The following is a 12,205-nucleotide window of genomic DNA, read 5'->3' as shown; positions in this document are numbered from 1 at the left end:
CCATGAAGAACATTGTCATCATAACTCAGCAAGGAATCGCATTTTCCTCTAGGTGCAAGAGAGTTCAAGTCCTTTATTGGAAGAGAGGGTGAGGGTTGGTTTTGGTTACGTATTGTGCAGGGATTAGCATTCTGATTTACGCCCAGGCATCAGAACTTGAGTAACTTTAAGATATGTATGTCTTTCAAAGTAAAAAGGAAATAGATCCTTAACATTCTTGTGGGGTCTTCTTTATCCCCACGCATGCTGTATGATGTCTGATACCGTCTGGTGAAAATATGCTACTAGCTCAGAACAGTACATAGCCATTTGTTTGTGTGCGTGTGTAAGTTGGTACTTGTTGAACTTGCATTCCTCCAGTGAAAATGACTCACCACAGAGCAGGAAAATGAATAATTACCTTATAGGTATTGTTCATTAGAGATGCCCTAATAAAATGAATTTTTTCAGATGTAATTAGGCTAGGCCCATTTGGAAAGGGAATTCTAAAGGTCTCCCAGAACAAGGAATGGTGAGAGTTTGGGGTGATTTTATTTTATTTTATTTATTTATTTTGTCACCTCTAACTGCAGTCTATATTACTGTGACCTTATTAGTTTTGATGTTTGGAGTCCATACAGATTTGATTTGACCTTCTAGTTAGGTGAAAGATGAGGAAAAATGAGTTCCAGATACACCAGTTTTGTAGAATTCAGAATCTACTTGTTGCTCTACCCTGTGCACTGAGATCAAAATTGGGAGGAGCAGTTATGTGACTGTATTTGGAATAAATTATATTGCACAATATATTTCCTATATATGGAAAATATACATTAAAACAGATTTGGCCCCGAAGAAGATTGTATACCAATGAGAATCCTTCCCTGTTCAAATCAAAGCTCTCTAAATAGGAGGACAAGGTATCTGAGCAGAGTGGTAACACGACTGCCCTGGGAGTACTTGTGCAGACAGGGTTATTCAGTAAGATTCCCAACTTTGACGCGTTTCTGTTTGATCTATGCCGTGGTGCAAGTAGAGAACTACACGGTATTTTTGGAGCTACTTTTCAAAGTAGATTTGGTTGAGAATCTTTGTAATTCATTTCCCCATTTAACTCTGTGTGGTTTCATGGATCATCTAGTCCCCTAATTCCCCATCTGATTTGGGTCCGTGGTTCTCTGCTTGCACCCAGCAGCAGGGACCTTACGCTAGAGGACGGGTGTCTGCTGTACGTCGCTGTGCTACACGAGAGGTATCATAGCAACACGTTGCAGGCACTGTGATTTCCAGATTACAGATGGTGCAGGCATGCAACAGGTAGTTTTAATTAGCAGTGTAGCTGCGGCAGTACAGAGCTCGGGATCTGGGCAACTTCAGAGTACTCCCCCATAAGCTGGTTTCTGCGATGGTCATCACCCCATCAGCTGGTGTTCATTTAAAGTTATCTCAGGTACATCCGTCTAGGCTGCAGTCATAGCAGCTGGTGCAGTGCAGACATTTAGCTCAAAGCTATAGGGAGTTTTTCTTTGAAAATAATTACCAATAAAAAAAAAATCTTCACACTGCAATGATCTAGCAGCATGTGTTGTTCCTCAACAGCCCTGAAAAGCCACGGTGCTGCTGCACGACCCAAAGCAACGATAACGTCCTTGTGCCGTCTCACAAACAGAGCGAGGTCTGGAAGCCAGGATGCCTCTGGGCTTCTTCACCCTGTTAATGCTTTGTTTGACCTTGGACAATTCACTGCAGGTTGCCTCTAACTAATAATACATACACAGTAATATTCTGATACAGATTTCAACACCTGATTAAATGTTTTAAAGCTGTACAAAAATCTTGCAAAAATAGTAATACAGCTCTTATTGTTACATCTCTGATTGGGATTAACACTTGATTATTATTACTCCCATTCAACCTTATTTAGAGTTTTCATCTGTTCTGCTCACTATTTCGGATATTTTTTTAATGCTAGATATTTTATATGGTTTTTAATAGCTTTAGTAAGCTGACTCCTACCCTGTTTGTATATTCATGCCATTTGTATAACTAGCTTTCAGCACAAGTTAAACTCTTCTCCCACCCAAAAAATAATGGACCAAATCATCCACACGATTCAGATTTAATAATCACAAACTGTTTAGCTTACGAATGTTTCATACTGCCTCGCTTTCACAAGAATGCAGATATGCTGCATGTCTATATTATTGGATTATGCAGCTAACAATGGAAAACATATGTTCTATGTAGTTTTTCTTAACAACTTGCTGAAGTGAGAACACCTGCTATGGTTAGAAATCAGACGCAAAGGAATTGTTTCCTTCTATTATTTGCACTCTTGAAATTTTAAGTTGCACCCGAACTATACTCATGTTTTTAACGTTAGCATTTAACAATACATTTTAAAATGCTTTAAAGATTTATTTTTTAATGCAAATATATTTGTTTCTATTTGTGGTAAAAATACACTGCATGTCTCAAAGAGCTATGTGGGCAGCATTCAGAAATGAAAGCTGTATATGGCAGTTGCAATATTTTGCTATCTTCCAACTTTTTAGTTGCTGTTCATCTTGTCTAAACCAGGGGTGAGTTATTGGCAGCACCTTGAAAGCAATATTCCATTAATTGATAGATAGGAAACTTTGCTTATGGCTATTGTGTTAACAGAGGGCTGTGCATCAATGTGAACATGACACGGGTTCATTGTTTGCATGGAAATGGAAGTGGATCCATTTAGAAGTGAGCCTACTTCTAAATTGCAGTAACAATCTGAACTTTCAGCCGTAAACTAAACTTTTTTTTTTTTAATCTCAAGAATCTAACCTAGGTTCTAAGAAAAAGGGTTACTGTCTGTGCCATACGGTTAGCAAGTTATGAGGCGTTTTCAGAATAGTCATGGTCAAAATAAATTTATTTGCATTTTTTGTAGCTCTTTCAACCTTGCTAAAACAATGTGTTTGAATTTCTGTTCATGCTCCGTAATCACAAAAGGCATTGTTGCAGCAAATTGTGTATGCATATACTTAAATCCCAGAGATACTGGAAAGATACAGCATGCACATGAAAATTATGAGGATGATTGGTGAACCGGGAACAAAATGATTAATTTGCTAAAGTAAAATAAAACCAAGTATTCAGAGCAGGTTTTAGGTGGGGAGTTTATGTGGTTAATTGTCAGGCCCATCTTGCTTTGTGAGAAACAGTTTACAAAAGTACTGTCAAGTACAATAGTTAGTAAGAAACCCATTATCAGGTGTAATATCTCAAATGGGGAGGACCTTTGATGGTATCCTGCTGCTGGCATCTGGAGTGCTTATGCTACAAGCAGAAATGCTGTTATCACAGGGGGAATTTGTGTCTGTGTGTTACCAAAAAATGGCAGAATGCAAACATGTCATGTACTTTGGGTTAATACTTGAGTGCTCTGAAGAAACAGGGAAAGAACTAGGAAAAAAACTTCCTAACCTTTAATTGTAGGGGGAAAAAATGTTTTCAGATGATATCTTCTTAGAACCTCCGTGGATTAATTTTGAATATAATGCCTTGATGTATTTCTTCTAAGGATGGGATGCTTTGCACAATGTTTTTTTGGTCCAATGAACTGCATCTACGGTTGATTGAGAAGATGGGTGAAGCAGAAAAGGGAGTTGATAAACCAGATCATGTAAAATTGAATGGCTGTGCTGGATACCTAACCCAGCTTGATGTAGCCCAGCGCAAAATTCTTCTCCTGTCCTCTCCTGATTCGCATCAGACCTTCAACTTTCTCTTTAGGCCTGTTGCCTTCTCTCTCAATGAAGCTTAAGGAAGTGACATTGCAGAAAAGACTGGGAGCTCTATGAGGAGGCATCCTATCAATTTGGCACTGGTCCTGCCCCTTCCCTGCAGACCCTGCCAGCCTCAGCAGCACCCATGCCTGGGCAGACCAGTCATCGAGTCAGCACCTGGGCAGATTGACCTGTGCTGCTAAAGCTGATTTGCATCTGCTTGCTTGCTGCTCTAGTTTCAGAGGTTCTTTGATGAGCTTGTTCTGTCCAGGAAACCTTTAGCTGGCAGTGACAAACTCAGAGAAGGCAGGGAGAGAGTATTCTACCAAAAATGATGGGAATAGGTTATTTTATATCAATTATAAAACCAGTATCATTACTATGGCTAGTGATGACACATACTGAGATACAATTAAATATAATAACGTATTGCTCATGCTTTGCATGAGCCAATATGACTCTTGGCATCGCTTAAACAGTATTTCTGGCAATAAGCAGTGCCGGGAGGTTATGCATGGTTAAATACCTTTCATGAACAGAGCAATCTTCTAGGATAATGACAATAATGAACTGATTTCAATGTAGAGAAAATTCAATAAAACTGATTAAATACAGATTGCCAGACTGTTTTCTGGTTTACAACTGGGCAATGCTTTAACAGTGCCAAATGTGTTTTGTTTTTCCCTGTTACAAAATGACATGAAATCTGCTACTAATTTTGTTAGGATGAAAAGCGCTCCAAATAAAAAAAGTGCTGTTCTCCTCAAGCCACTTCTGCCCTATGCCTCAGGAAAGTATTTTCATGTAGTAAAAAATATTGGTAGTTCATGACTGAAAACTTTTTTTTTTCCTGTTTTTCTGTTTGTCTTGGGGAGGAGAAACAGTGCAAGCTACAACCAGTGACTGTTTTTTACGAGCAAACTTTGATACGTAGATTTGGGACATACTTAGACTGGTCAGCAGTTAGTGGGATTGTTCCTCTACAAAAGAGAGGCACAAAGTCCATAAAGATGGGTTGTTCTATTTCTCCCATACATAATTCCAACTGTTAGTCCAAACTACTTGGCCAAGTTCTCCAGATTCGTGTATGTGTATGTTCAGTGCCCTTCGATTCTGGATTTAGTCTGAATCCAAGATTTTTTTTTAATTTTTTTTTTCTGTCAAAATTTTTAGCTTCCTCTTGGGTTTCCCTTTGCTTTAGATATCCTTTTCATCAGTGTGAATCTGAGGTGGTACATATGTCTAATCAGAAGTATGTTGTTTTCATGTTTTTATCAATGTGATATCATGCAGTAAGGGATGTTCAGAAGATTCAGAAATTATGCTATCAACAAACAGAATCAAAATCTACAGGAACTCATTGGGTGGGGGGAAGCCCTTATTTTCTTTAAAGGCAAAACACCAACTTCCTGCTTCTGCCCATGCCTTTATTTCCCATTTTCTTGCTACTTACTACAAGAACAGGCAGCAGGACCTTAGGTGTTTAAGTCTCAGCTTGTATGTAAGCTTTAAGTTGGTGATTGGAATGTAAAATTCAATCTCTATTTTAACGCCACTGGCACCAGTGAAATTTAATTAAATTTTTCTTCACTGGATTTTTATTAAGGACAGTTATTGCTCCTGAGTTTTACTGAAAAAGCAGACAACATCAGAAAGGCTTCAAAGACCATGATGAACAGACAGGCACACAAAGAAAAACAAGTTCTGAAGAGTTCCCTAAAATGATCAGATAGAGAAGAACAGGCAGGGAATCAATTAATAGTAATTATGACATTATTTAATTATCGATTTTTATCATTAATGTCATCATCCACCTCATATATTTAATTAAAACTTAACTTTGCTTTTCTCTTTTACGCTTTTACATACATACAATTAATCAGCCTAAGAAAACAATAGGGATTTGCTTTATCTCTTAAGGATGTTGCAATTTCTTGTGTTTTAGTATTTAAGCAGTGTATATTAAAGAATCAGAACTTATAAAATATGTATTTACTCTTTTACCACTCAGCGTGATATAGTTGTTCTTTAAAACAAACCTGCAGAAGGGTTGTATAAGCCAAAAGGAACATTAAAAGTTAGCTGAGTACACGTCCAGTATCTTACACAAGTAAAGTAAAAATCTTCTTCATCTGTTTATTCTGTGCTGCAGGTGATGTGTAGCTTCCTCAACCTTTTCTTGAGGCTTTGGTACAGAAAAGGAGGGAGCTCTGTTAAAATGAAAATAGTTCTGAAATGAAACTATGGATTTTTTTTTGTTCTGTGTGGGTGAAGTAGTGAGATTCAAATAAGGCTTTGCTCTTTCATTGTTCCAGAAGTCTTGGTGGTGTTTATCTTCTTAGAAAAGAGAGAAATTTCAGGAGACTAGTGATTCCCTTGCCAAAATGACACTTCATTGTTGAAAGGAACAGCAGAAAAGCTTGCTCTGGGAAGATCTTACATTCTGTTTAATATAATGGAGGGTATTATTTTCTTTTGCTCCTGAAGTATGCAACAAGAAACATTTTCAGAGTAATAATGTCACAAAAATTCTTATGAGATTATAGGGTACTTTTTTCTCTTTTTTTCCTTTTTTTCTTTAAACAATGACTCTGCCTCTTGAGAAAAATCTTACTAAAAGAGTTAAGAAAAAACTTCATAAGCTCTTTCTTTTTTCCCTCTGTGGAGAGGGAAGGGAATGTTTTTTTTTGTATTTTTTCTTGAATCTGTGGAGTTAGAGTGACCAGAGATGTAAGATCATATAGCAGTCCCTGTTTAATTATTCATACCTGCTTATTATTTAATTTAATTTTGTAGAATCTGAATCCAGATGAATTCTGGCAAAGATAGATCTTGGCCCCATGTATTCACCACCCAGGGCTTTTGTGTTCCAAGAGGTGGTGGCACAGAGGTGTGGTGGGGAGGGAGGCAAAAAAAGTTCATTTTTGTCCTGGTGCAGCTTCTGGGTTCAGAAGACAGAAAAGATGTGAGGCTGAGCCCAGCCTCCTGTTCTGTCTGCCTGCAGGGGTCTGGGCAGGTAGATCTTCATGTGGATGCAAGTGAGAAAGGCTGGAATAAACGCCAAGATAAATAAACTTCCCTTCTTTGTCCAGAGATTGCTGTAAGTACTGTACAGGGCACTGAGTACCCCATTGAAGCTGAGGTCTTTGTGCCAGCACTCGCAGATCTAAGCGGTCCAAGGCAATAACACAATTTCCTCGAGTGTGTGGAGGTGTTTGCAGTCAATGGAAGAAAACCAAGGCAATCCTCTGCTAGTGCTAAATTAGCCTGGGGAAGAGAGGAAAAATCATGCTGTTCTGAAAATAGTGCTTGCTCTATATATATCTGCTCTGAACTTAGTCAGAGTTTAAGGCTTATTTAAGAGTTTACTTTGCATCCTTGTGTCCAAGGGACGTTCCCTACTGGTGTTTCCATCTGTACAATTAAAGCCAGTGGAGCTAGTTGGGTACCTAAAATTGTGTAGGTATTTAAAGGATAGAGTTTTAAGGTATAAATTAATGATGACCATCTACACAAATATGCTTTTTCTTTATTACTAGTATAAAAGAATATTTCATCAGCAAATATGTTTTCTGCTGCTGACAAAAGGCAGCAATGTGTAAAGATAAGCTGTTGTTTAAGAGAGGTTAAATAACTAAGAGCAAAATATTAACCAAATAGTCGCCTCGCTCTTGCAGTTAAGAGCAAGTCATTCTTCACTACTGTCCTTTTAAAGTTGCTACTTGATGATCCAGCAGCAAAAACAATGTTAGCTTTCAGGCTTTGTTGTTTAGCTTTGTTTTGCTGGTGTTTTGGGTTTTATTATATTATTGTTATCATTATTATTATTGTTTTGGGAGACTCTGATTTATGTCCTTGCCTGAAACACACACAAATTCTTTACGTTGTTGGGGGTGTTCAGATGAGTGTCCAAGGGCAAATTCAGTGCATGTGCAAGCTGGGCAAGACCATGAGAATGTAAAGTTATCGTGGCATTGCAGAGGTCAAAATCCCCTTGTTTGCTGTAGGGCTGAAAAGAAAAATTGAAAGAAGTAAGCTTCTAGTCAGAAAGTGTCAGAAGGAAAGTGAGCGAAGATTTTTATTATTATTATTATTATTTTAAGAGTAATTACTGCTTACCTGGATAGGATTGTGACCTCTGAAAAATGTATCAACCCCAGTTGGGAAAGCAGATTTTAATGCTCTGAGTACCTTGGGGTCTGGCAACATCTGTCAAATTGAGCTCTATTGAAATAAGTGTATTCTTTCAGTTCTCTGTGAGAGAACAGTGAGATCAGTAATAAAGTTTTGTTTTAGAAACAGTGTATGAGCTTTCCTTGAATCACACACCAGGTTTAGCTAGTGGGCTATGGGTATATGTATACGTGTATGTATGTATTTATACATGTGTGTATATTTCTATATACACCTCCACATATAACTCAAGAACTGGTTGTCAGCAGAAGAGGGGTCTGATCCACTTTTGCACTGCTGCCTGCTGGTGCAGGGAAGCAGTGAGGCTGCGAGGAAAGCTGTCGGTTTGTTTGCAGCTCAGGGACATTATGGGCACAACATTGCCTTGGCATCCTGTTCAGCAATCTGCCAGAGAAACCAGAGCTGATGCAGCTGCAGTGATGGCTGCGGTAACCATGGTGCCCAGCGTGGCAGAGAGAAAAGGATGAGACTGAAAAATGACAAAGCAGGACTGTGAAACCCTCTGAGATGCGGCCCCCAGACACATGTGCGTGTAGGAAAAGAAACCCCAGAGCAGGTGAGCTCTGGGAGCTCCTAGTCCAGGCCATCACCTAAATGGAACAAAGAGGGCAGACAACACAGTGCAGCTCTGTTAGATGCTTAATTATTTTCCCCTTGCACACATGGGGGCTGTGCAGATCAGTCCAGTAGCGTTTGCAGGCCCCTTTGCCGGAGGAGCAGCAGCTGATAGGGTTCGCTCCTATGGCCCAAGGTACAGCTCCGGAGGCACTGTGCTGCCAGGAACCCAGTGGAGGGAGCCGTCTGGGCAACAGCTTGCAGCTGCATTTGTGCTTGGGTGTCAAGACAGGCTCAATTGATGGTGTTTTGGGAAGTAAAAGTGATGGGCGCCTGTGCCTTATCAAATGATCCCAATTTAGTTATTTCTCTAATGAAAGATCATACAGAGCCATAAAATCTAGGCTCTGAACTGTAATGGCATAGCTGGATTACAAATCACTTCTGAGGAATAATAGTTCAGAATTAAAGACAAACAAGAAAGCCTCAAAGTGAAGCAAAAGCTCTCCAGAGGCTCTCACGCTGCGCTCAGTAGCGAAGGTGCCCAGGCAATGCCGCTGCCTCAGCACTTGCACGGGGCTTGTTTAGGCTCGGCATTTCGGCTGTTAGAAGAACAGGCGCTTACTGGAAAGGAAGGAGCATATGTTCACAGAGATAAAGATAAAGCAACTCTGCTTCTGTGATGTGTTTGCTTCTTAATTGAAATTTTGGGGTTCTTCTGTTTTCAAAGCAGGGGTTCAGCTGCATAATCAGACGCTCGAGCACGGTTTCTCTGAACTGTGCAAGTCTATACAAATCGGCTGGTGTAAACTTTTCAGAAACTGTGTTTTCAAAGGCTTTCTGGCACGCTTGACCAGGAGAAGTCCTCCCAACTGCGCTATATCAATTCCAAGTGTTTTGCCTTTCAAAGCATGAAAAGGTGTGGGCAGCTTGAAACTATCAATGAAAGTGAAGATTTTTTGTACCTTTTCTTTTCCTCCCCAGAAGAGCAGTGTTTCATTTTGGATTTGAATTCATTCCCCAACAAGCAATATTCACATTACTGCAGGTTGAGTCAAAAGTATTTTATATTTTGCATGATCATATTCTAAGGATTTAAGCCCAATTCGGGAAGCTTTTACACTTTTTTTCCCCTGATGAATAGGCCATTTGAAATCACTTTTATTCAGGCTGGAACTCAGACTTTGTACATAAATGACAACTGCTGAGGAAAACATAAGGATTTTGAAATCTGTTTATCATCCTCAGTGTGATCTGATATCACCTCCAGGTCTGAAGCCCCAGTCTTGGTGAAGTCATTGGCAAAACACTCACTGAACTCACTGAAATCAGGATTTTACAGGCTTCCTTGGCAGAATTGCCCTGGGACTGTGTATATAAAAGAAAGATTTCACCTTACAATATCTTGGGGAGAAATCTGAGCCCCTGCACATGCTGAGAAAGATGGTAGGGTTGCTGCTGCAACAGCTCATGCCTGAAACTACTTAAAATAACCGCTAAAAATTCTCTTTTGGGGGCAGCTTAGCATAAAACAAAAAGGAAAACCAAAATCACCTTGTAAAGACTGTCTGGTTTTCTACTGGCATGGCACTGTATTCATGTTTCTTGGAGGGACAGAAATAGTTCAGACAAATGATGTTTTACTGCTTTTATTGACTGCTTGCTGCATATAAGCATCTTTAATGAAGATGAAAGAAAACAAACCAGTTCCTTCAAGAGCTGCAGGATCCATCCTAGTGCCTGTGCTGGCAAAGCAGCCAGAAAACTGGCAGATGGAGCTCCGTGAGGACTTTATATAAATTCTGGCAATCCCTGGCTGCTGAGCTCCCCCCTCGTGGAGGTGCTATTTAAAGCAGCCAGGGAGCAGAGGGCTCCTTCCAGCCCTACGTCCTCTGCCAGGCGCAGCACAGCTGAATCAGTTCTGGCACACTGCTCAAGTAACTGGGAGAAAATTAGCTGGGGTGTTTTAAGGAGAAGTTTTATCCCTTTTACCTGAGAAGGGAAACTCAGCATCCCACAGCGGTGAGGGACTGAGGTGCGGACTTTGGGGAGTTTCCCCTCTCCTGCTTGCTTTCTGTGCGCATCCCATTTAATCCAGCAAATATGGGCTTCAGTACTGTTCTGTAAATTCTTTATTAACTTCTAAACAAAACTAGGAAGGGAGGTCAAGACCAAGTTAGGGAGTTACTGTTGAATTATTGTAAGCACTACAGGCTTCCTCAGAAGTGTTAAATACGCACAAAAATATATTATTTTAACTTGATCTGTAATAGCATGGCATGTACTTTAATTGCTATCCTTTTAGTGTAATAATATCAGCAGACTGAGGTAATATTTGAAATATTTATAGGGAGAGGTTGCCCGAATATGTTGCATTTATGTAATAAGGGGCTCTGTTTGACAAGGATTAATGACCGAGTAAATATTGTATATTAGACATTTTTGTAAATATTTCCTTGCTCATTCTACACGCTGTTTTATGCAATTTTTAATGGAACCATCAAAAATGTTTACAAATCTGCTTCGGAAATGGCAACTTTTGATGTCTTAATTTTCCCATGAAGTATGGCTGGCCTTCATTAGAATTCAGGATTTTAAGACTCTTGGATATAATCCCTCTATAATTTACATGGAGTTTAAAACTAATAAACAAAATCTGTACTATATGGTCTCTCTGCAAACACTGGGTTTTGTTTTGTTTTTGTTTTTTAAATCCAAATATTTCTGCTCTGCACAGGGGATGTGCTGCAGTAGAAATGCATAATCAAAAGTCAATTTGATTATGTACTGCAGATGTGCAGAACAGTTTGAAAGAAATTGTAGGAGAAACAATAAAGATTTCATAGACTGGTAGAGCCTGGAGCTAAAGTTTTACTTCTTATTTTCATGGAGGTGATTTGTTTTCAGAATAGTGATCACTGCAAGGTTACAAAATAAAAGTTAGGTAGACTTCCACCTCTGGCTCAGCAGCTGAAGTGAGCCCATACTTACGGGGGCTAATGATTGTACTTATGGGGGCTAGTGATTGCTGCCTAAAGAGCCGCAGTTCAATGTATAAGGGTTAGTTTCTCTTGGACAAGGCTTTCACAAAAACAAACAAAATCTAGGCAAATACTATTGACTGGCACTTTTGTCACCTTTATTGTATTGTAGGGATGAACAGAAACCTTTGGTCCTTGAGCTCTGAACGTGCCACTTTCACAAGGATTCAGTCTGGTGAATGTGGTTTTAAAAAAATAATAATAACCTTGTGTGGTTTTCTCAGGTAAATAATATTTGGGTTAGCAAAGTGTTAATTGTGTCAGTTATACAGTGGCTTGGTCCTAAAAATTGTTAATTTTTGTGGAGTACTGATTACCTCAGGTTATAACTACTTCATTAGTAGTTTGGAGTACCTGGCACTGCAGAAGATTAAAGGCGAGCTGGGTTATTTCCTAATTTTAAGCACGAAGCATGAAAGATAGAAGCATGAAAAATACCTCACTTAACCTCCCAGTATACCCAACCTTTCAAGCTGATAAATGAGGTTTTACTTAGATAACTTTCATTAATACTGGATCAGGAGACTTTGTTATAATCAGTGTCTTCCTGCAGAACTACAGGTCTAACAAGCACGGTAGGAATCATGCAGAACATTTGGTATTCCCCAAAGACTCCATAGATAAGCTGACCCAGAAATTCAAAGGCCAGAGAGGACTAGCAAGTCATGCATC

The 12,205-nt window shown here is 39.4% G+C and overlaps 1 protein-coding gene across 8 annotated transcripts in view; it reads left to right on the top strand.

Moving 5' to 3' along the window:
• The window catches only part of LOC310882614 (uncharacterized protein), a 232,555-nt gene that overhangs the window by 146,610 nt on the left and 73,740 nt on the right, over positions 1–12,205 (top strand). For 2 of the 8 annotated variants that reach the window (XR_014573051.1, XM_083801595.1), the window contains one exon: positions 1,579–2,252. The exons of the other annotated variants lie outside the window; for them this stretch is intronic. Coding sequence is in view for 1 of the 2 variants with exons in the window: in XM_083801595.1 (XP_083657721.1) it covers positions 1,579–1,696 (118 nt within the window). In the remaining variant the exon portion in view is untranslated. Of the gene's footprint in view, positions 1–1,578; positions 2,253–12,205 lie in introns of those variants that run through there. 8 annotated transcript variants of the gene reach the window in all.

The sequence above is a fragment of the Anser anser genome (assembly GCF_964211835.1).
Source record: "Anser anser genome assembly, chromosome: 16".
Taxonomy (NCBI): Eukaryota; Metazoa; Chordata; class Aves; order Anseriformes; family Anatidae; genus Anser; species Anser anser.
Note: the sequence above shows the minus strand (reverse complement) of the source record. Positions and strands in the feature narration are given on the sequence as shown.